Source organism: Sceloporus occidentalis, unplaced genomic scaffold (assembly GCF_023333645.1).
Source record: "Sceloporus occidentalis isolate IW3139 unplaced genomic scaffold, rSceOcc1.0.p SCAF_4, whole genome shotgun sequence".
Classification (NCBI taxonomy): domain Eukaryota; kingdom Metazoa; phylum Chordata; class Lepidosauria; order Squamata; family Phrynosomatidae; genus Sceloporus; species Sceloporus occidentalis.
Window position 1 is genome coordinate 77,814,095 of NW_028316984.1, and position 24,971 is coordinate 77,839,065.

Sequence of the window (24,971 nt, forward strand, 5' to 3'; positions counted from 1 at the left end):
CCAGTGCAGCAGGCCACATCCCCCATACTCCCCTAGTGGTGCCATTGCCTGGTATGGGGTTTTCATGGCAAGGGGTTTGCTTTTGCCTTCTTTTCAGGCTGGGAGAATGTGACTTGCCCAAAGTCATAAGAGTGCATCTACACTGTAGAAATAGTGCAGTTTGACACCACTAAGTACTGTTGCTACATCCTATGGATTCCTGGGATTTGTAGTTTTGAAAAGTCTTTAGTCATCTCTGCCAAATAGTGCTGGTGCTTCACAAAACTGCAGATTCTAGAATAATGTAGGATGGAGCTGTGGCAATTAAAGTGGTGTCTACATTTCTATAGTGTAGATGCACCTTCAATGGGTTTTCATGGCAGAGCAGGGATCCAAACTCTGGCCTCGCAGAGCCTGAGTGCCAACACTCAAACCTCACACCATGGTGTCTTCCTTAAACAACACCGTCTCCTTTCGTTTCTTCAACCACATATAATTCCAGTGGTCTCATAAAGATACACGGATGATGTTTTAAAGCAAATCTGTATCGTGTTAGAAGTCAGGATTAGATTAATCCCTTACCAGATCATAGTTGTACTGTATAATAAATACACAGTTATTCTGTTATTACAGGCCCCATAATACCCTGTTTATCACTGGGGAACTGGATCTGTCTGTCCATCTGACTGACGATTTGTTCCTTTCCAATTCCTTTCCATCCTGTATGAAATCTCAAAAAGCAGTTTAACAACAGTAGTAGGAAATAGGTCTATTGGAAAGACAGCTATGTTGTAAGATTAACAACAGTAAAAAGCACATAAGGCCAGATTGTGCTATAGGGACACCTGTTTATCTAGTATCTCTAAATACCCTCTGAAATAGCAGCTTTAACCCAGCCCACAAGCCCTAATGTATGTTGGAGAGTATTTGCATTTTCCTAGCATTTAGAACAAGAACACTCTCATATTATTCTTCTGTTCTTTATATTTCTCTCTTGCTGTTGTATTTGTTGGAGTTTTGCCTTGCAGTGTGAAGGCTGGCACCTACTGGATAGTAATATCTAATGTGCTAAAAGTCATCTCCTTTAATTCCTTTCTCTGCCAAACCCTTTTAGGTTTAATCATCTCTATATTAAATGGGTGTTATAGTCTATACATCTGCACTGAGGCTGGTAATTAATATTCATTTTTGCATTTTAGCATGATATGTATGCTGTATGTATGTTACGTTATACCAAATACAGTAATGAGTAGGGTATGCAAAATAGTCTTGTTATATGAAGAAGACAGCCATTCTGGTGAAGGTTATAGGTACTTTAAAATCAGGTTCAAGGCTCAGGAAAAAATAATTTTTGCTCTACATCTCCCAGAATTCCCCAGCAGATGCTAGCTAAAGGATTCTGGGAGTTGTAGTTTAAACAGTAACTTTTCCAAGTTCTGGCCACAGTCTCCAAATGGTTCTATACAGCCAGCATGGTATAGTGAACATATCCAGATGTAGCTGTGTTGGCCATACAGCAAAGTACTTTGTTGTTGTGTGCCTTAAGTCATTTCTGACTTATTGCGACCCTACGGTAATGCCGTCATGGGGTTTTTGTGGCACATTTCTTCAGAGGGGGTTGCCATTGCTATCTTCTGAGAGACTGTGACTTGCCCAAGGTCACCCAGTGGGTTTCATGGCCGAGCTGGGATTTGAACCATGGTCTCCAGAGTCATAGTCCAATAATCATTTCAGTGCAGATGATAAGCAGTTCTTCCCACTTCTTATTGTTCTTCCTCTTTCCTTGCTAATCTTTCCCTTTGTCTTTTTGCTTTTGTTCAGAGCTGTTTGTTTACAGTCTTGGGGATTTATTTCAACTAAAGAGCACCACTTCAGCCCCATGTGCTGTAACAGGAATGGAGCACCTTTGGCCCTACAAATATTTGGGAGTACAACTCCCAGTTGTGCCATAAAGCATGGCCAGGGTTTATGGGGGTTATTGTTCAAATCTTCTGTCAATGTAAAGACCCTACTTCCACTATTGAAGGAAATGATGATGGTGGTGGTGGTGGTGATGACAACTACATTTTTATTTAACCTTTTCACAAGAAACCTATGTAGTAAACGTGATTGCTCCACTAATCTATGTCATTACAACAGTCTAATGAGATAGATTAGGCTAAGCAACTGGCTCAAAATATGTGCTTCATGCACGAAAGGGGATTTGAACCAACATCTCCTTTACTGTAATCAAAAAGCAAAGCAGAGCCATCAATAACATCTTTTTTCACTGAGGGAAAAAGAAATCTCATCACTGTAGGGTCTCATTTGACCTATTTGTTGATGTTATTTTAGCCCAAGCTGTCAAGTGGTGCTGCAATACAATGGCACTATAACGTCTTTTTGTTCTAATGGCTGAAGAATGTGTTCTGAACATGTACATTTCATGTTTTTAAAATACTGTTTTTGCTATTTCCTTTCTTTCTGTTGAATTGTTATTGTTATTGTTATTAATGTCCTATGTTTTCAGGACTCAAGGTGGCTTGCAAAAGTTAAAACAACGTCCAGCTAAAAAAAAAATCACATCATACGAAAGTTTGAAATTAACCCCCATTAGAAACATAACCATTCAAAAGAAAACAGGCAACAGACTGTAAAGCACATTCTAACAGGCCCTTTCCCCTTGAACAATCAGTCTTCAAAGGCCTGTCAAAACAATTTTATTTTTATAGCAAACTGTGAAAAGGTTTGCTCCCAGAATGTAAACTCTTTTTCAGGAACATGGTTCCTCGCTAGCAACTATGTATAGTGACATCCGCTTAGAACTCTCTACAAAGCCAGGTTTGGCCTTTGGGTTGGTTTTCACTCGGGAAAGCTCTACAGCAGGTAAAACAGACAGAGACTGCATCTGCACTGCTGCAGGAATATCCAGTTTGACACCACGTTAACTGCCATGGCCCAATGCTATGGTATTCTGGGATTTGTAGTTTGTTGTGGCACCAGAGCTCTACTTCATAGAATTCCACAGCATGGAGTTAAAGTGGTGTCAAGCTGGATTATTTTTGCAGTGCAGATGCAGCCCAAGTGTTTTGGGGCTCCCATTAGTAGTTAAGATCCAGTAATGATTTCTCCTTCTCTCCCCTGAACCCTTCCCAAGATTTTACACTTCTGAGAAGAAGCGGAAGCCTCAGGAATTCCTCTCATTTCTGGCTGATACCCCACATTTCAGCCTCATTTTGTTCCATCTTATTTTTTTTATTGTTGCTCTTATGATCTCCCCAGTGATTTTGCCTTGTAGGAAGCCCTTCTATCACCATGGAAACACAGATGCTGTAAAGATGGCTTTTGACATAAAACAGTGAAGGATTACTTGAGAAAGGAGGGAGGAGTTGAGGATTAAAATATTACAACCATATGTCTTTAGTGGTATTATCTCGAGCACATTTACATGTGTAAAATTAAGCAAATGACTAAACAGAGGCCTGTTACAGACAGCCAAAATAAAGCTGCTTCGAGTCACTTTGGAGGTATGGTATTTCAATGATGCATGAGTCCTAAGAGTCTGGAAGCTTCACCAAAGCTGCACTCCAGTCCTTAGGACTGGAGCGTGGCTTTGTGGACTCTTAGGACGCATGTATCATTGAAATACCATACCTCCAAAGTGACTCGAAGCAGCTTTATTTTGGCTGTCTGTAACAGGCCAGAGACAGCTTTAACATCTTATTTTTCAGAGGTCTTTGGTTCCTGCATTTTCATTCTCTGCTCTAAGACACCCACACACTCCAGATGGAATCGTCCCTGCTGAAATGCCCCACATTCACCCTGACCTCTTTTCATATAATCCCAGCTGAGACCTTTCTGTCCCCCATACTCATGAGTTACAAAATGCAGCACTGGAGCCCATGGGGTGAAAAGTGATCCCATTGCAGTTGTTGATCCCTGCCCTACAGAACAGGTGCATAATCTAGGGGTGAGCTTTAGCTCTAGGGGCACGCTTCAGCTCTAATACAGGAAACCCAATAATATTAGTAGCAAAATCCCCTACTAAATTATTTTGCTGGTATTAGAGCTGCAGACAGCTTTTAGATTAACCAGGGAACAATAGCATACCTCATATATTTGATAACCAGTGGTGTCATTGGGTGGGTGCAAGGGGTACCGTCTGCACCAGGTGACACTCCAAAGGAGCGATGGCACCTAGTGAGGCCTTTCTTTCATTGCGGCAGAGTGATGAATGCACCCCTTGTGGCTTCGTTGCCAGCTTAGTTCTGTCCCCAGGGAGGCAGCCGAGGCAGCAGTGAGAGCAATAAGTAAGCACAACTGAGGGGGGAGAGGGGAGTTAGGTCCCCCTGGCAGCCCCCCTTGCACCTGGCATCATCAAGCCTGGTAATGCCACTGTGGATACTCAGAGTAGATCATTTTTAATACCTCCCTCCTCACTTCAACTACCTGTTCCAAGTCTGGCAGAGCTGCTGCCAGATGACAGAGGAAGGCAACTCTCCTTATTGCCTGGCCGACAAAGCCGCCAGATCCGGAAGTCAGCCACCAGTGGCCACTGGTGGAGGTGGGCTGCTGCTGCTTCTTCACAGACTTTTCTGAGTCTGGCACAGCTGCTGGGAAAATAGGAGATGGAGGCGACTCTCTTCAGCAGAGCCACCAGACTCAGAAGGCATCCCAGTTCCACCAGTGATTACTGGTGGGAGTGGACTGCTCCTGCCACCCCATAGCATTTCTGGGTCTGGAAGAGCTGTTGGCTGGGTGGGAAAGGGAGAAGACCCACTTTCTCACCCAGTCAGCAGAGCTGCCATACTCGAAAGGCAGCCCCAGTGAGGGGTCATCCAGTGCTGTCTGCACCTCCCTAATGATGCCCCTGCTTCAACACACTGTTTCAAAGTGAGATGGCATCCTCCTAGATTGGCCTGCTGCTATAACCATTCCTGGAGAAGGATATTCTGGCCACATGGACTGGAAACCTAAGACTCAATTATTGTAATGTGGTATGTGCAAGGCAACCACTTGGCTTACTTCAGAAACTGCAGGTAGTGTAGAATGCAGCAACTAACTTGCTTAGTCGAATCTCCTACCATGCACCTAGAAATGCAATCCTGAAAAGTTTATGCTGGATGCCAATTAGCTACCAGGTCAGAAGCAAGATTTTATTCTTAGAATATAAGGCCCCAAAGAGAGATTATCTGAGAGGCCACCTGCTTCTCTGTAGACCACGCCGATATCTACTGTGTGTGTAAGAGACTCAGCTAGCTGTGTCACACAGCCTAGTGGAGTTCAGTAGGTCACCTTTTCAAAAATAGTGTCTACCCTGTGAAATGGGGCCCTTTGATACTACACCATTATAGCATTAGGATTCCACTATGATTCCATCCTATAGGATCCTGTGTAGTTTGGTCAGAGACACCAGAAGAGCTTTCTGACTAAGAACTCTAAACGCCCCTTCCTGCTCTGCCAGTCCCAGGATTTCATAGCATAATGCCATAGCAATTAAAGTGGAATCACAGTTCTATAACTGTGAAGAGTGAAAGAGTCTCAGATGTCTGTACTCAGATTAAAAGCACTGCCAATATAGGATGTTTCTGCAGCCAACTGGAGTATGTTTGTTTACCCAGGCATTTTCTTGATTCCTAATCAGTAGTATTTTTAATGAAATGTTTTACTACTTTATTGTTTTATCACCTGGTTGTGTTGTATTTTCTTTTGTCTTTAATATAATAGTTCTGTCAACCATTTTGTGATTTTTAAAAAATGGAAAGCAGTGTCAATAAGTTATTCTCCAGCTTAACCCCCATTCTGTATATTTTTCAAATGTGTAAAAACTGATGCAGGGCATTGCATTTCCCAACTATTCAGAAGCGTCATATTTTGTGTTTGGGAAAATGTGATAGTTCCCACAGATATTACATAATTTCCTACATGATTGCTTTATAAAATGTGGCTTCTTTAGTGTCTGAACTGTCCATTGCATTTTTCCTATGACGACTAACACAACAGCCTAGTCCATGCATACATTATTTTATGAACTCATTTTTGTATCCCCCAAGACCCCCCCCCCCAGTGGCTTTGAGTTCATTCAGTGTGCATTTGGGGTTGTGCTACCACTCCTCCAGATCTTGCTATTTAGGAAGAAGACAAGAAGAAGAATGGTGCCTTGCTTTTTTACAACTTCTATTTGCTATTTTCCCTCTCTGTCTAATGCTGAAGGACACTTCCAGATGAGGCTTGCTATGCTATTGCCCTGCTTCATTTGCAGAATATTATGGGCTGTTTAAACGATAATGTCTTTCATATGCAACCCTCCAATATTTCCAATATTCCAAAAAAAAATCTTATTTATCAAGCTTTTTAATGCTTAAGCAGGGAAGATTTTTAATGCAGATGTATGTTTTATTTGTATTTAACTTTTGTGTGTTTTTAAAAATCAGTTTTATAGTGTTTTAATAGGGTTTTTAAAATTTGGCTTTAATTTTTTCTAAACATTTTTAATGTGTTATGGAAGCCACCTTGGATCCCGGCCTGGGAGAATGGTGGCATATAAATAAAGTAAATAAAATAATAAATAAAGACATCTTCTATGCTTTTTCTTATTAAAGAAAATATTTTGTGGCAGAGGGGGTGAGAACAGCCAAATCTTATATTTTGAGTAGTGTGAAACATCTTTCTGGAGGCACTATTATAGAGTTCATAGAATCATAGAGTTGGAAGAGACCGCAAGGGCCATCCAGTCCAACCCCCTGCCATGCACAATCAAAGCATCCCCGACAGATGGCCTTCCAGTTGTAGTATTACATTCAATGCTCTCAGGAAATTACTCAGTCAAGATTTCCTGCATGGCAGGGGGTTGGCCTGGATGGCCCTTGTGGTCTCTTCCAACTCTACGATTCTATGATTCTATGAAGATTTTCCTGAAGCCAATTGTTTTTTTCCCTCCTTATCCATGTGTAGTCATCAGAATCAGAATCACACAGTTGGAAAAGACCTTAAGGGCCATCCAGTCCAGTCTTTTGCTGTGCAGAAATACATAAGCAAAGCACTCCTGACAGATGGCCATCCATCCTCTGCTTAAAAACCTCCAAAGAAGAAGACATAACCACTCCCCGAGGCAGCATGTTCTATGGTTAAACAGTTCTTACTTCCTCAGGAAGGTCTTCCTAATGTTTAGATGGAATGTCTTTTCCTATGGTTTAATTCCATAGCTCCATGCCCTAGTCTCTGGAGCTGCAGAAAACAAGCTTGTTCCATCCCCAATAAGACATCCCTTCAAACATTTAAACATAGCTATTATATCACCTTTTAACCTTCTGTTCTCCAGGCTAAACATACCCAACTCCCTAAGCTGCTTTTCATAGGAATGGTTTCCAGATCATTCACCATTTTGGCTGGCCTCTTCTAGATATGCTCCAACATGTCAATATCCCTCTTGAATTGTGGTGCCCAGAGCTGAACACAATATTCCAGGTGAGGTCTCAGCAAAGCAAAATGGACTAGTACTATTACTTCCCTTGATCTAGACACTACATTCTTATTGATGCAGCCTAGGATCATATTATTTTTCACATGGCCCTAGATTGTGGAATGACTTGCCAGAAGAGATTCAACAGCTGAATATGCTGTGTGAATTTAAAAGAGCATTAAAGACTAGTCTCTTCTGGCAGGCTTATTAGGATGATTTGTAAATTTTGAATTTTATATGATGAATTTTAGATGTGGGGTTTTAAAATATGTGTACATCTTATTTGTCCTTTTAAATTGATGTTTGTTTTAACTGATGTGTTTTAACTGGTGTTGTTTGTTAATTGTTGTTGTCTCCCTCCTTGATCCATGGGAAGAGGCGGGTAAGAAATTATTGCTGTTGTTGTTCTTGCTTTTTTAGCTGCTGCATCACACTGTTGACCCATGTTCAGCTTGTAGTCTACTAAGATGTCCAGATTCCTTTTGCATGTACTGATATATTTTACTGGATCAGAACTGCAGATATTGTGCCAAAAATTCAATGAGAAGACATGATTGTGCAGAAAGATTAAAAAGATAAAGCAGCATAGTATGTCATCTGTAGTCTGGCAAATATTGGATGTCAAGATCTTTATTCCCAATCCCGTTTGATTCTTTCCTGGTAAGGAATTGTAGGCAAAGCTGGCACTGCCACTTTGAACAAAGTCCTATCCCTTTAAGATGCAGAGATGGAAGGTTGTTGCTAAGGTAACGAATGGACACATTGCAGCCTTCTGTGGAGGAACAGAAAACGCAGTAAGTCTAGTGTGGAAGGCCTATGGTGGACCTATATGGGCTGGAGGTGGCATCTCTAAGGTCATCCATCTTCCTGGGATGCCACCTGTGTGGGGAGCGGGGAGGACTGTAAATAACTGGGAGTGAAATTGTTGGAAGGTAACATTTGAGGCATGCATCGTTGTGCAGATGGGGATGGTTTTGCTTCATTCAGATTTTGTGCAGGGAGAATTTAAATAAAGCTTAACGATAATATGACCAGCAAGGAATATGAGGACATTTGCACCCATTCTGTCTGCTCTTCCAAATTAAAATGATGGCCAGATTGGAAATGGTATTCGAGTATCATCAGAGAAAGGGAGAGAGGAGATCTAGTTTAGCCCCTGTTCAGGGCAAGATGAAATTTTCCCTACCCAGGAATCCCTTTCTCAGAGGGCTGGCAAGGTGACCAGATGTAGCCACAAAGGAGGACAAGGCACTGCAAAATGTAAGACATTCAAGAAAAATGCAGAACCTTACAAAATAAAAGCTACAGACATTAATATCAGTGTAAATTCATGCTTCTTGGTGATGCTCAAAATGGAGGAAACTTTGGAATCCTTCTTGGACAGAAGGTTGAAATGTAGGACATGTCCTGGAAAAGGAGGACATTTGGTCAGCCTGAGGAGTGGGCCATTTTTGAAATCCATTTTCAAGTATGTGCAGTTTTTGCCATTCTTTTTCTGACCTGCCTTCTCTCCTAGAATCCTCACTTGACTTGACACAGTTTATGCAGGGTGTGTTGCGGTGTATTATTTGGGTAATATTTAATATTCTTGCCTGCTTTTATTATTGAGGATAGTGTCATAAATGGAAAGGGGATGTGGAATAGGGAGCAAGCATAGCAGCACATTGAAGACTAATCAGTTTGTTCTCATATGAGCTTTTATGGATTCCAATCCATTTCTTCAGATCCAGTGAAAAGGAGTTAATATTAAAATATTAAAATAGAAGTTAAATGGTAGCGAAGGTGGGATCACAGCATAATAGGATAGAGAAGGATGCAAATTGTGACCCTGCCTATAAACCTTCAGATAGGGCTACCAGGTCTCAGGGCCTGGTTCTGAGTCTCCAGTTTTCATGGGTCAGGAAGAAGACAAAGTTGCAGATTCTACACTTTTGGTAAACTGGGCTCTGGGTGACAGAAAAAGGCTGTGTGCAAACCTCCAGCTTAGCTAGTGGAGCAGCAGCTTCCTACAGTTTCAAGGATGAAGTGATTTCTTATTACAATGTGAAAAGAGACAAGGAGGGGATTCTATGTATCCGCTTTCCTTCCCAGTTTTAGTGGTGCCGGGGCTCATCCTCCACTTTGTTTTGTATCATCTGGCTACAGCCAAGTACTATTTATACTCATGTATAAATCTAGAAATTTTAGTCAAAAAATTGACCCCCAAAATCTGGGTCAACTTATCAATGGGTCAGTGTAAGGGCTGTACATTCATGGCCCGTGTGCATAGTTTTTTGTGGGTTTTTCGGGCTATGTGGTCATGTTCTTGAAGAGTTTGTTCCTGATGTTTCGCCAGCATCTGTGGCAGAGAAATTCTCTGAAGATCATAGAATCATAGAGTTGGAAGAGACCACAAGGGCCATCCAGTCCAACCTCATGCCATGCAGGAACTTACCATCAAAGCACTCCCAACTGATGGCCGTCCAGCCTCTGTTTAAAGACCTCCAAAGAAGGAGACTCCACCACACTTCAGAGGAATGTGTTTCACTGTTGAGCAACTCTTACTGTCATGAAGTTCCTCTTAATGTTTAGGTGGAATCTCTTTTCCTGTAGCTTGCATCCATTGTTGCAGGTCCTATTCTCTAGAGCATCAGAAAACAAGCATGCTCCATCCCCAATATGACACCTCTTTGAATATGATGCCAATCACAGATACTGGCGAAACGTCAGGAACAAACTCTTCAAGAACATGGCCACATAGCCCGAAAAACCCACAAAAAACATATAGATATTACTGTCTTGATGTTATTGAACTGACTGATATTTGGGAAGTCATTTAACTGATCATGTCTTTTTGTCTGGGAGCTGAAGATGATACATTCAGAGAAGCAAGACCATTCTTTTCTTGGCCTGAGCACATGATAATATAAGACAGTTCTTATATTACCAGAACTATGGTACATGCAGCTGGGAGGAAACACAGAACAATCCTATCCACAGCTGGACAATATCTTTATTCAGACCAATCAAAATGATTCAAAAGTTTGCAAGCAGTTTGACTTCAGAATAAATTAATCTCTGGTAGTTGTATATCAGATTTCATTAGCAAAATATACTAGAATGTAGAGGCAATGGTAAGTATTCATTTATGCATCTCTACTTGAAAGCAAATCCTGTTGTATTGAATGGGCCTCATTTACAGGTAAGTGTAAACTGACCTATTGGGTAGTCCAGCCTGGAGCAGACCTATTGAATCAGTTGTTGAATGGTGAGTCAACATCTGGGTAAATTCCATTGATTTAATGGGTCTGCTCTAGTTGTGCCTGATAACTGGATATAGGGATTCATGTGTTTGATTCACTTAACCGTCCAAAATATTAATATAATGGTCCACTTAGACTGATAGGTTAAGGGATATCAGATATGGCAACACTATATAGATAGTGGATAGAGGCAGCATAGGAATGAAGAACACTAAATTTTGTATCATTTACAAAGAAATTTCACTGCACACAGCTATAACTATCTAGAGATGTGAATACCTAGAAAAGAACTGGAACAATCTGGAAAAAATGTGTGATGTTTGAAGACTTTTTAATTATTATATTTTTTAAAAATGGATTATGGATCTTTTATTTTAGAATGATTATTAAAATGTTTAAGACAAGGGTTTCTTATGTTAACACTCTCTCACACATAATATATTTAAAAGCTATGTAGCAAGTAGCCTTTTAGATAACACTATGTACAGTATCATTGCAATGCTTTATGTCTGATTGATGCAATTGAAAATTAGAAGAGAAGAAATAATTTCTCTTGTTTTATTAATATCATTATTTTCTTCTGTTTTTATTGGATTTTATGCCTGCTTTTCATAAAGTAGCAAAACGAACAAGTTTCCTTATAGTCTGCATTTTCCTTACAAGGACCTTATAACTTAATTCGAACAAAAAATAAAATTTTAAGAAGTAAATCCAATCTGTAATTATGTACTTTTAATATTTCAAATGTGATAATTTCCACACTAAATCAATTTCTGTGCAATTTATGTCCCTAAAGAAACAAAGTAACTTTGAATCTGTAAAGGGTAATGTTGCATTCTTTTTGTTTTTCCCAAAAGATCTTTCTTTTTCTGGAAAAAGGGGGCTAAAATTATATGGTTTCAAAATGTATTTAGATCTGTATGCTTATTTATGTGCTGTTGTAGTTTTCTACCTTCAAGTCGTTTCTGACTTATGGCAACCCTAAGACAAACTTATCAGAGGGTTTTATTGGCAAGATGTGTTCAGAAAGTGTTTGCCTTTGTCTTACTCTGAGGCTGAGCGTGTGATTTGCCCAAGGTCACACAGTGGGTTTCTGTGGCTGAGCAGGAAATTGAACTCTGGTTTCCAGGACCTAGCCCAACACGTAAATCACTGTACCACACTGGTCTCGTTTTTACTTGCCTGAAAGTAAATGCAAAGCTTGAAAATGTTATATTTCATTTGAGTACAACTCCCAGTTCCTCACCTCACCAGCATAGCCAGTGATAATACTTTTGTGAAGGTTCTGGGAGTTGTAGTCCAACAAAATAACTTTTCCAGACTGTGGATAAGGGATGGGATTGCAGACTCAGATTCTTTCCCACCAGTTCTAGATATCTGGAAAATAGTAGTAATTTTTTTAAAAAATTGGATTAGGTCAGCAATTATGAAGTAACATCAAAATCTGGATTTCTTCCACTTTCTTTGTTTACTCTCAGCGTGTGGTCACAGTTGCAAGCTATTTGTTGCTGTTAAACACCTTCTTATTCAAAACAAAGTATCAATTAGCCTGTCTTCCATTTTGTATATGCTTCTTTCAGAACACCGAACAACGGACCTTTGGAAAGTGTAACCTTCCACATACACAGAAGCCTAGAGTTGTCATCTCCCCACAATGCAAAAAAAGACCTCAGAAGAAGGGACCGAAGAGGCACCAATAGAGAAAATTCCAGCTGCCAACAAGAAGGCAGTGAATTTCCTCTCCCTCATTGGTGGGTGTCCCTATATTAGAAGATGTGGGAAGGCTCTTGTATGCTGTTTATCTCAGGGGTCCCATTGGTGTGGCAGTTGGCAGCCAAGAACACTTTGTTGGAGTTTACAATTGTGGAGTCTTGGATTCAAACTAGACATGATACTGAATGCATCATGGACAGCCTTGTCATTTAGGTTGCTTTTGTGCATTTTTGAAAAATTCACAATAAGTACTGAGAAGGGCACATTTCTTTTTTGGGGCTGTGTATGCTAGAAGGAAGACTTCCAAAGTCTTGGGAGGAGATTGTTCCATGATGGAAGGGTTCAATAGCTTCTCAGTGCATGCAACATTCCTCATTAAAATCTGCCCCTTCTCAGTATCTCAGTACCTATTGTGATTTTTAAAAAATCCTTAGCGAATGTGGCCCCTGACCCCTGGGTTACAAACTATTTAATAACACCTCCCAATAGATCTGGAATGTGCTTCTTAGGTCCTTCAAAACTTTAAGCTCTCTAAAATGTGCCTTATCTTTTTTTTTGGCCTTCACCAAATATAAGTAGTAACCATGTTTGAGGGATTTTCTCCCCTGTTCTGCATGGGAGCAGGTAAAACTCTCCCTGTCTCCCTTGAATGATGAAGTTTTGTTGTCTCATATCACAGGGACAAATGAGATCAAGCCCTGCCTTTTTGAAGAATCACTGGTTGCCATCTCAGAGAACGGACAGACAATTGGAAAGTTTTCAGTCTCAGTGAAAATGGCCTGCTATTCACTCGATGAATGGGAGGAAGAAGACTGTTACCTAGTCCATGCAACCAGCAAGGTGACAATTGATGGTGTACCTTGCACAACCACCATTACAGGTAATTTAATTGGCATAACATGGAAACAAACTCTTGTACTCAAATACCATCTTCAGACTTCAGAAAACTGGGGATGTTGGAGCTGTAGTATTAAGCACTGACACTGAAGCAGGCTAAAGCATGTACAGTACAACAGTCCACACTTATATGTGGCTTTACTTTCCATAGTTTTAGTTACCTGAGGTCAGACATGGTCCAAAAATATTGCTGGCATAGGATTAGTACTATCTGTGGTTTCAGGCATCCATTGGGGGTCTTGGAGTGTATCCACTGCAAATAAGGGGGACTACATTATTGCTTTTGATCCATTGCACTGTTTCTTTGTTTCACTTCTTGTACTGCAGGGATGGGCAAAGATCTTGTTGGAATCTAACTCCCATCAGCCTGGTGAAGAATGTTGGAATTTACAGTCCAGCAACCTCTGGAGGGCCAAACTTTATCTGCCCCTGCTATACAGGATCTAAATTGCAGATAGGAACATTTGATCCTTTTGATATTTTGGAGACAGACTTCACCAAAAATCTTTAGATGCTTTTCCAGTCCCTGCTATTTAAGTTAGTGCTGTAATTGCATTATTATTTTATTAAAAGAGGAGGGTTTGTAATACATCAGCTCCTGGGGTGGGAGGGAAACCTAGGAAGATGACACAGAAAACACTAGGATGTAACTATTTGGAAGAAAAAAATGTTAGATTCTCTATTTTTTTTTTTAAAAGAGTGCATGAATGATACCAATTTCAGCAGAAACAGCAGGCATGTCATCACCCTAAACACACTAGGTTCAATAATCAATCCTGTAGTCTCTTAGTAACTTGAAGACATAGCTACAGACAATTTTTAAAAATGTAGATAGATGCAGGGTCACTTGATGAAAAATGCAGTGTTTTCAAGGGAGATGAGGAACAGACAGCAACTTGACTGTGGAAGCAGAATTGGCACCCTGCATTAGAAGGAGTGAGCAGATGGCATTAGCCTTACGTGTCTGTTTTGTTCTCCCCAATCCCCTTCTGCATCAGGATATGTAACAAAGAGACTGGAGACTGTCGAGCAGCATACAAAGGAAAGTGTGAGGGTCAGTATTTTCTTTGTCTACTACCTTTGTTATCCAGCACTTCCTGAACATCTGCAGCTCTGACAAGCTTTTTCTCTCAAGATGCTAGTTCAGTGTTTGCACTTAGATTTGGATCAGACCTTTGAAAGAAATATCTTTTTTAAACCATTAAGTCTCAAACCTCCCCTGCTAGCATGCCAAGTTGCAATAGTAGCTGGGAGATTCTGGTGATAGTTGTCCAGAAAGTAACTTTTCTAAACTCTAATTTGAATGTAATATCACTGAATGTTAGCATTTCCCCATGTTTTCACCATCCCATTCCCACTCCTCTTTCCAATGTAAGTGACATATTGCTGGGGATTGGGAGTGTTGTAGCCAAAATCTATGTAGGAGAATTTTACTTAGCTCAAATTGAGAGGGGGTCGGCTACAAGGACCCTATGAAATCATCTCCCACCTGTATACTGAGGGGCTGGTGGATCTAAGAAATGATGCAGAGGCTGAAGTCTCCAATTAAGTATATTTTTATTAAAATGGAAAAATCACACAGCAATTCACTATCACACACTCATTCATTCAAGACTCAGGAAATCAGGGGTTAGCTTGAAATAGGTTCAAGGCAGAACTACGGGTGATACTTACTACAGATGAGACTTCCTTCCGGAATTCAATTGGGTGAAAGAGGGTGAGACACAGCAGTTCTGAGAGCGTTGGTTGAATGGAAGTGCCAGAGCTAGGCTATGGATCACAGTGGCGCAGTATCCTCATGAACTCTAAACTAGCACACTGAGGGGAGATTTCTAGGGGTTTTTAAGGTGCTAAAACTAGCCATAGGGCAAAGGTGTTAGACTATATGGGGTGAGGTAATCTGGTCTGGCAATAGTCAAGGGAAATGGAAAGGGAGTTAAGTCATTAGCCAGCTTATCAGGTGAGACATCTAGACAATCATCGCCCATTCTTCTGATTACTGGAGATGATAATGGTCCCATCAGCAACTCCCACACTACCTGCTGGGCTAATCCTAGGGTTATCGTTCCCAAAAAATCCCATTAGGCTGATCTCACCTGGGTGTAGTGTGTACCTGTCCCACTGCTCTGGGGATTATGATAGACTGCATCTGGGGTCATGTGGAATACGACACACACCAAAATTCAGAAAAATTCACTCTGGCTAACAGTGTGGAGCAGTCTATTTCATCAAGGAGAAATTAAGCGTACACTCAGTAGTGCAGTATGTAATGTGTACACACAGTGAAAGATCACAGCAAGAGAAATGGATAAATTTTCTCCAGAACTGTCAGCTACCCAGGAGAGCAGAGAAAATAGAAATCTCCTCACCATGCTGGGAGAAATGTATATGTGAAAAGGTGATTGCCAAATGTGAACAACACCACAGGGTAAAACTGGTTGGCAGGGGACTCATAATGTCCCTTAAACAGAATGTGTGTATCACACACAAAAAAGTAGGAGGATTGAAAGTAGGAATACTGAAGATTCCAGTTGTTAATCTATTTTTCTGTTTAAGTGACTTTAAAACCTGATGGGAGGCCATTTAAGGCTACATTTCTGCCTTTAGATGTATGCACAAGCACATACACACAGAGGATATATGCTCCATAGCACTCCAAGACATGCTTAACTGGAAGTAAATTCAATTGAACTCAGTGAGGCTTCCTTCTCAGTAGACAATGATGCAGTTCCACCCATAGGCCATGAATCCTCTTGGTGTAGCGTAAATATCTGCATTCAGACCTATACTAAATTGAACCATATATGACCCCCTGACGTACTGTAAAGCCACCTCACATGGCCACTCTCTGCTTCAAGCTGAGCAAGCAGGATCTGAGAAGGTCTGGCTAACTCCCAATAGCGAAACACACAATGATCACACCAGCTCTGATATCCAGTCCTCTGAGGGTCTGAGTGCTTGCCAGACTCTTCTCTGATCCTTTCTGCTCACCTTGAAGCATGGACTGGCCATGCAAAGTGACGTCAGGGCTTTACTGTAAGTTGGTGAGGTGACTTTTGGACACTGCAGATACCAACCCGAGCAACACCCCAAAAAACACATCTGCATACACAAGGGACATTTACATGAAACACTTCATGAAACGACAAGTCACAAGATTCTGTAGGGTGAAGCCATGTCAGTTAAATTGGTATCAAAGCATTATAACAAAGAGCCCTGGTGGCATAGTAGTTAAATGCCAGTACTGCAGCCACAACATTGTGAGTTCAGTCCCAGGGCTCCAGGTTGACATAGCCTTCTATCCTTTTGTAGGTAAGTAAAATTAGTACACAGCTTGTAAACTGCTTAAAGAGTGCTTAGTTCACTATGAAGCAGTCTAGAAATATAAATGCTATTGCTATTATAGCACAAAAGAGGATGTGTCATTATGCTTTGTTTCCCCTTTCCCATAGTTTAGGGAGCATCCTGTGGAAACTAGGACCCATCTGATGAAGCGCCAAGATCAACTTTTTGTGAGGAAAGCCATAGTGGAAAGAGATGTGAGTAAAGTGAAAGGGTTTGGAAAGCCAATGCAGTCCCAATCCTTCCTCCAGGTTGCAAGGAATCCCACTGGTGATTCATAGTGCTTAACCAAAAGTAACCATGTTTTGTAGCTTCTGTTAGGAAGAAGTGGGCAAAGAGCAGATATTGGATCACATATACCACCAATGGCATTTTGTGCCTTCAGGATGCTTCCTGCCAATTTTTGCCACAGCTCCCAAAAATGTTTCAATTCTTAGAAGCCTCTACTAGTCTCACATTTGCCCTGAAAAAGAGGTTACAGCTCCTCCCTGCACTTCCAGTTATTTCCAGATGGTGGTGGTGATGGTGGTGGTAATTGATACTATTTATTTTGGGGTGTAATATCCAGTGTTGCCAACAAGCCTCGAAGATATTCCCTGGAATGTTTTACCAAAATCCCAAATTCTCGGAGTTCCCCAATATTTACTGGAATATTTAGTCAAAATCCCCAGAAAAAATTAATTAAATTCCCCACATTCTGGGGAATTCACCGGAAATTGGCAACACTGGTAATATCTCTGTTGGAAGGAGTAGGGTACTTCAAGAGACTCTGGAGCTTAAATCTCTGACCTCAAGACCCTATGTGGAGACAAATGGTCTTGAAGTGAGAAATTTAAGCCCTGGAGTCTCTTGAAGTATCCTACTCCTTTCAACAGGGACAAACCAAGTCTCTTTTCAGTGCTTGTTGCATCTACATGCTTTCAACAGTATGCCTGCTCTGCTGAGCTTCCAATCCACTTCTTTTTACTCTATGGAAAATATTTCTTTTCTACTGAGCTTCCACACCAATTTCCTCCTTTTTGATCTATGGAAAAGATTGTATTTAAATATTTATTTTAAAAGTGTGTTTTGATATCATTTCTGAGCTTACAACAATGTCAGAATATTGAGGAAGTGAATTCAAGTCTGCACTTTAATCTGATACTCACAGGAATGCCACCTATTGCTGTGTGCTTCAAGTCATTTTCAACTTATGGTGAACTTAAAGTGACCCTATCATAGGATTTTCTTGGCAAGATTTTTTTTTTTGTGGGGAGGGGGGGTTGCCTCCTATGAGGCTGAGAGTGTGTGATATGCCCATAGTTGTCCAATGGGTTTCCATGGCTGAGCAGGGATTAAAACTCTGGACTCCAGAGTCATAGCCCAATGCTCAAACTGCTGCATCATACTGACTTTCAGGAATGCTACCTACAAGCCCCAAAGCCTTTTTTCTTCCCCTATAACCTGGTAAGTAGCTTTATTTCTCCTGGGATTCAACGAGGAATGGTTTCCTTTTCCTTTCTTTCATAGGAAGAGATCCAGGTTGACACCTTCTCTTATAAGTGCTCACAACTCCAAGGCCTCGTCTCAGAGTCTGCCAACCTCCTGGTGCTGCGGGTGATGGCCCGGAGGCAGGTTGTGCCAGAGAATGCCATCTTCCTCTCATTTGACACTGAGCAGCACATCTGTACCTCCACCTATGTAAGTCTGTCTGAGACATACAAGGCCCATATCTTGGTAGGTCAATAGGAGAACTTTGCCCCCATTGGATATGCCCATTGAATAGAACAATGCATCCTAAAAAAGGGCTGTAGGTCAGGGGTGTCATGTACATGGTGTCATGTATGTACAGGAACACTTCAGTTCAGAAATCCAAGCTTTCAGCAGTAAAAAACATTAACAGTTTATTCAGGAACTATGTATGTTTACCACACATGTATGTTGTCAGGACTAAAGAACCAGCATTAGCAAGGCATAATTAAAGCACACACACATTCAAAATTTTAAAAGGCTGCATTTAATTTATCATGAAAACAAAATACTCTCCTTTCCCCCCTTTCCAATGGGCACCTCCCCTTCTGCTCTCAAACCATCTGTTTTCATGAGACTGACTTTGGATCTTCAGGCACAACCTCAACTCTCTTCCTACCTGTTCATTAACCACCAAGGAATGTGAGTAAATGTCATAACAATTAGCACACTACTATATGCCCCATCATTTAGCAGCAATACTCTATAATACATTATGAGCAAGCAAAGCTATGACAAGCAAATCCAACCCTCTAAACCAATTGTTCTCAACCTTCTTAATGCCATGACCCTTTAATACAGTTCCTCATGTTGTGGTGATCCCCACCATAAAATTATTTGTGTCTCAGTTCCTAAGACCATTGGAAATACGTGTTTTCTTATGGTCTTAAGCGATTCCTGTGAAATGGTTATTCGACTCCCAAAGGGGTCACAACCCACAGGTTGAAAACCGCTGCTCTAAGCTATGGCTGGCAAGCTGAAGTATTCAGCTCCTGATACATAGACTTTTAATATGATCCAGCACAATTGTTCATATCTTCTGAATGCAGAAGATCCCAGGTGCAGTCCTTAGTACTATCAAAGAAAGTTAGGAAAGACTTCTTCCTAAAACTTTGTTGGGCTGCTCCCAGTCAGTGTAGATATTTCCATACTTAGCTAGACCATTGCTCTGACTCAGTCTAAAATGGCTTGATGTGTTCCTGTGGCTTTCTTGTTCCTGTCATCTCACTTATCACATCTGGCTCTACCCCTTCTATAAGTCTTACTTAAATAAAATATATTTTGGACTAAAATAGGTAGGAAAATAAATATGAACAGGAAAGCCATAAGATAATAAGGCAGGGAGCTGAGATGCAGAGCTGTGGGGTGGGTAAAGACAGAAGCAGGGCTGATTTCCTCTGGAGAAGAAATTCTGGTTCCTCTTCAGATCGTATAAATCTTTTGCCTCTTTTCATTTTTCAATCACTTCTCAGAATTCCCTGGGTTTCCAGAAGCAGCAAGTGGGCAAAGAGGAGGTGGATGTGTTTGTGATCGAGAGAGCTGTGAACTCTGTGAATGATATCCCCCTGAACTGGCAGTTCTACTTGCTGTCTGATGGGTAAGGAATATCCAGTGTAATCTCTTGGGCCCAGGCCTTCCTACCATACACTGCAGTGTGATTATCTCCCTTTACCACTCATAGTCTCTCGTGTAGTTTACTTGGTGGCGATGTGCTTGGTGCTTAATGTTGCTTGCAGGTTTTCTTTGAACCCTCCAAAGATTTCTTTTAAAATATTTTTACTTAAGTTAATAAAAAGTAACCTGGTTGCACCAGCTCCAGGCATGCAAGCTGTTTGTATGGAAACTCTTCCTCCTCACCCAGTCTAATGATTCCATACATACAGCAATCTTACAGTGCATTCCCAATGACATGTAGAATAGGGAGAAGAGGAGAGAATGGAGGAACTGTATTTTGTCATAAGCAGCATTTCTAGATACTTTCACAAAAATGCTCAGCATGTGGATTTTCAGATGCAATTTAACAACACCTGGGAAAGCATAGGTATCCATCTCTCTGGGTTTCTGGTGTTTTCAACCTTCAGCCTAACTTCTGTTACTGTGAATCTCCTCTGAATGAACAGCAGTTCCATCCCACAGTTATTTGCAGGATCCTCCAACAGAGTGAGACTGGCTACTTCAAATTGGGATTGCCTACTTCAGAGGGTCTGGTACCCACTATGGACTAGATAATCCCATCTAAATGAAACCAGAAAGTCCACTTAAATCTTGGGTTGGGCAGAAACACATTTTCCCCACAGGGAGGGGCCTATTAAACTCCATTTTCTAGAGATTTCCAGAAACATGATTCTCTAATGTTTTATGTTTTCCTGAGAAAGGGGGACATGGGCTCCAAGTCATATGTAGCACAGCTCTGTTGCATTTGCTCTGAAGCACTAAGAAAGGATACATATACATACAAGGATACAATGGTTCATTCATGCTCCTGATAGTTCCTCCCTTGTCCTCTATGCCTGCCATCCTCCCTCACAACTTGTGGTCACAAGTCTAATCTTTGCAAGGCAAGTCAATGGTTCTGTAGAAATGGGGCATGAGCCACCATGGGTGCATCTTTTTCAGTGCCTCAGGGCATTTAAAAATATAGGCCAGACTTCTGGAACTTGACGGCCTCAACATAATGTGGACTACCATTGCTGTAATCCCCAATGAGTATGGCAATTGGCCTAGAACTATAGGAACTGTAACGCAGCACACTTGGAGAATGCCAGGTTGGAAAAGAAAGATATAAGTACTGTCTCGGCCTGAGGTCTTGGCAACTCAAAATTAAATGGGGAATGTTTATACACTAATGAAAAGGAAGCCTCTAATGCCAACTACAGTGGTAATGTTTTTTAAAGCATAGGAGAAGGGAAAATATCTTTGATACTAGCATTTTCCCTTTGATTAATTGAAATAAATTGCACATATCATAGCATCATAGAGTTGGAAGAGACCACAAGGGCTATCCTGTCCAACCTCATACTATACGGGAACTCACAATCAAAGCACCCCTGACAGATGGACATCCAGGTTCTATTTAAAGACCCCCCCTGCCCCACAAATAAGGAGACTCCACCACACTTCCAGGGAGTGTGTTCCACCGTGGAACAGCTCTTAGTGTCAAGATGTTCTTTCTAAGGTTTAGGTGGGATCTCTTTTTCTGTAGCTTGCATTCATTGATCCATGTCCTGTTCTCTGGAGCAGCAGAAAAAAAGCTTGCTCCATCCTTAATATGACACCCCTTCAAATATTTAAACAGGGCTATCATATCACCTATTAACCTTCTCTTCTTCAGGGTAAACATACCCAGCTCCCTAAGTCACTCTTCATAAGGCATTGTTACCAGACCCTTCACCATTTTGATCACCCTCCTCTGGACACGCTCTAGGTATTTCCTCCCTCTCTCCCTCTTTTGTATTTTTTTCTTATGACAAAGAGTGGTGCCATTCATAGCAGCAGCACACCCCATAATGATATATTCACCATTTATCCTCCTGAAGGCGCCAGAGTCCCATACAGCTCACATTACTGTAGGGCTCCTGCCTGTCTCTTTCAGTTCCACAATGAAATGCAGAAGGGTCCAGCTGGCTAGTTTTCCTTCTTGCCTCCTCCACCCAGGCATTTGTCTCGACGTGTCCAGGTTGGATCCCCAGTCACCATGGTGATCCTGCAGATGCCTATTCTGATTGAAACAGGTAAAGTTTGGACTCTCCTAGCTAGATCCTAGCATATACCTACCTCCCCAGATAGTTGGGGGTAGTCAGCACTGACAAGTGAAAAGGTCATGACTGAGGGGATCTCAGTTGGCCTTCACTGTGGAAAGCAGATGGGAGTGGACAAAACGGGAAGAATACAGTACTCCCTCTTTCATCCAACCATTCGTTGCATAAAAATGGCACTACTGGGAGTTTTGAGGTGTGGTTTTTCAGATCCTAGCAATATTACTTTTTAAAGATTACATTGGGCATGGTGACTTGAGGATTCTGGGAGTTGCAGCCCCAAAAGTAACATTCCCAAGCTCTGGATTTGTTAATGTGCTGCTGCTGTCTCTTCATCTCATATTCCTAACACTCCTTTTCCATTTCCATCAATTTTTAGATGAACCAGACCCTCGTCCAGTATTTGGAAAAATATCCCTAGACTGGGAAGAAGATATGGAGCTGTATTCCATGTTCTTAGACAGAAAGGTGAGGGGAATGGGGTGTCAAGGGCACGTTGATAGGTGGATTCATGCCCCACAATATGCCAACTGATGACAAAAGGCCAAACTTTGCATGCCATGGACAATGCATGATTGGATATCTATCACAGCATCTATATTTTCAACCTCAGAGATTTCAGGTGAGGCTTCAAATTGGACAGGAGAGCAGCGCTATAGAAGGGGTATATAGCCCTTCCCAGGGTACTGCTTTCCCTTCACTTTACAGGCAGGTTGTTTTCTCTGGGGTGTGTGAGGAAATGGGTGTAGCTTTTTAATATCTCACTTATTAAGTGATGATATAGGCTGAATCGCCCTTATCCAAATGCTTGGGGCCAGATGTGTTTTGGATTTCAGATTTTGGGGGATTTTGGAATATCTGTATTTGCGTGTATGTACATAATGACATATCTTGGAGATGGGAACCAAGTCTAAACACAAAATTCATTTATGTTTCATATACACCTTGTACACATAGCCTGAAGATAATTTTATATGCAGCATTTTTAATAATTTTGTGTGTGAAACAAAGTTTGTTTCCACAGAACAACCAGAAAGCAAAAGTTTCACTATCTCGGCTACCTGTGGAAAAAGTTTTGGGTTTTGAAGTATTTCAGATTTTGGAATTTTGGATAAGGGATACTCGCCCTGTACATACAAGTGTACTGCAGACATAGGAAACATGTAGCATTTCAGACTTTTTGAACTGCAGCTCACAGCATCCCTAGCCAGCATGGCCAGTAGTGCCCAATTCTAGGAGCTACAGTTTAACATCTGGAGGGCTGGATAACTCTTGTCCCTGATGTACTGAGACTTCTTACTTAGTAACACTGTTTAGGATTATTGGCTTCATGGATGATAGCCGAAAGACTACATTAGTTGAATTCAGATTTAGTTAAAAGCACATAAACCACCCTCCCCCCGCCCACACACACACACTCTTTAGCAGAAACTAAACTTGTCCCATTGATTTTAAAGAGCCCAACTTGCAGATAGGCCTGGATCCAATACTATTAACCTATAGTTTAGTGCATAGCCTAGTGTTTGCTGCAGTAGTCACAGAAATGAAAGGTGACATGGTTGGTACACAAATGCTGGTGAGATAGGTTAAGAGCAATACCATGTTGTAGTCTAGCTAGGCATGCTAGGTCATTGAGATAGCCTTAGAGCTGTGTTTCTAGGAGTGCTCATAAATGACATTTGATGCATCTGTCCTGGGCTAGTAGATCAGTGCTTTGGTTTCAGTCCTGATGCATTGCCCCATTGGAAGAACACTCTACTAATGTTGTGATGATCTGTTGGTTTCATTCTCTTAGGAAGAGCTGCAAGCCAGCCATGCTACTTATGTGCGACGGCATCCAGAGCTCACTGCCTTGCTGGCAGACTTTCTACAGCTGCTCCTCCTTCGCAAGCCTGATGATGTAGTCACCTTTGCTGCTGAATTCTTTGCCCCCTTTTCAGCCCAGAACCCACCATGCAGGTCATTTCAGTCATCTGACAAACCCAGTCCCTTTCGCAGCCACGTCTAAATTATCCTAGTGGAATAATAAAAATAAAGGGATTGGAATGAATGCCCTTGAAGCTTTGGGAAACTGTTTGCTGGGACGCTGCTTACCCAAGTGGCAGAGTACATGACTACTCTTGTACCATGGGTTGCAAGATTTAGTTTTGTCCATAGTGGGCTTCTCCAGATGTGGCATACATGTCAGGTGTTGCAGTATTTGTTGTTGTAGTTCCTGGGATTTTTTTAAAGAACCTTCCTGTTGTTCCAGACTATTTCCTAACAATTCCTGGTACATGCTGCAACATTTTATTACCACTCTCAAGTGGCTTTCTTTCTAATTCTGAAATATACTGGGGGGGTCTTCTTTTTCCCCTCTTTCTTATTAATCCCCCCCCCTTTCAAGTTGTAGTGCATCAGTGAAATTGCACTTTTGCACTATAATTCTGAGGGGAAAATTCCAAAAGTGAGGGAAGGTTTAAAGATGATCTCTGGGTTGTTGTTTTTTTAAAAAAAAACCTTTGGAACAGCCCTAGAGAGGATCCAAAAAATTGCTACAGCCACCAAAGAAAATAGAACTAATGCACACAGAGAAAGTACAGAATCATAAGACAGCAGTCAGCAAAACGCAAGCATCTGTATCATGAGAATGTCTCTTAAAGCCAATCTGGAAGAACTAGCTCTTCTCAAAATGATGTTAGGTGTATTGTTCTAAGTTCAAACTGCTAAGATATCCATGCAGAAACACAGCTGACCTATGGTAGAAGTCCACAGGAATGTAACATTTTAGATCACAAATGTCCTTGGGGTGGGGGGACTGAAAAATCAAATTTGAAAACAAAATTTCAGATTAATTTATCATATTGATTTTAACAATTAAGATGCAGCCTCCTCTATTATTTACAATAATAAAGGAATCCTTTGTGGGAAGTAAACAAAAAATGTGACCAAACAGAGTGAAAACAAAATATAACTGGTGCATCTAAACTGATATGCTTGTTGTATGGAACTGCTAGTGGCTGTGGATACAACAGTCACTAGATCAAAACAAGCTTTGCAGTTTGTTGCAAGCTCCAGTTGGAAGTACAGTACCTTGTGTAATCCCCTCTCCCA

The 24,971-nt window shown here is 41.2% G+C and overlaps 1 protein-coding gene across 2 annotated transcripts; it reads left to right on the forward strand.

Annotated features, from left to right (window-relative positions):
• The first annotated feature begins 8,154 nt into the window (after positions 1-8,154).
• CATIP (ciliogenesis associated TTC17 interacting protein) lies at positions 8,155-24,359 on the forward strand. 2 transcript variants are annotated; one of them, XM_089520376.1, is made up of 10 exons: positions 8,155-8,214; positions 12,243-12,413; positions 13,055-13,255; positions 14,271-14,326; positions 16,725-16,811; positions 18,124-18,294; positions 19,596-19,720; positions 21,778-21,854; positions 22,258-22,346; positions 23,674-24,359. In XM_089520376.1, exons 2-10 carry the CDS (start codon positions 12,317-12,319, stop codon positions 23,884-23,886), a joined length of 1,116 nt encoding a protein of 371 aa, XP_089376502.1. In that variant the 5' UTR covers positions 8,155-8,214; positions 12,243-12,316; the 3' UTR covers positions 23,887-24,359. The 2 variants fall into 2 exon arrangements, with proteins under 2 accessions (XP_089376502.1, XP_089376503.1); XM_089520377.1 differs by lacking the exon at positions 8,155-8,214 and adding an exon at positions 8,564-8,680.
• Positions 24,360-24,971: the final 612 nt, after the last annotated feature.

Coding starts and splice junctions, on each gene's coding strand:
- CATIP (XM_089520376.1), top strand. CDS start 12,317: ATGCAAAAAAAGACCTCAGAAGAAGGGACCGAAGAGGCACCAATAGAG. Junction 12,414..13,054: donor GAATTTCCTCTCCCTCATTG/GTGGGTGTCCCT, acceptor CTCATATCACAG/GGACAAATGAGATCAAGCCC. Junction 19,721..21,777: donor TTCTACTTGCTGTCTGATGG/GTAAGGAATATC, acceptor TCCTCCACCCAG/GCATTTGTCTCGACGTGTCC.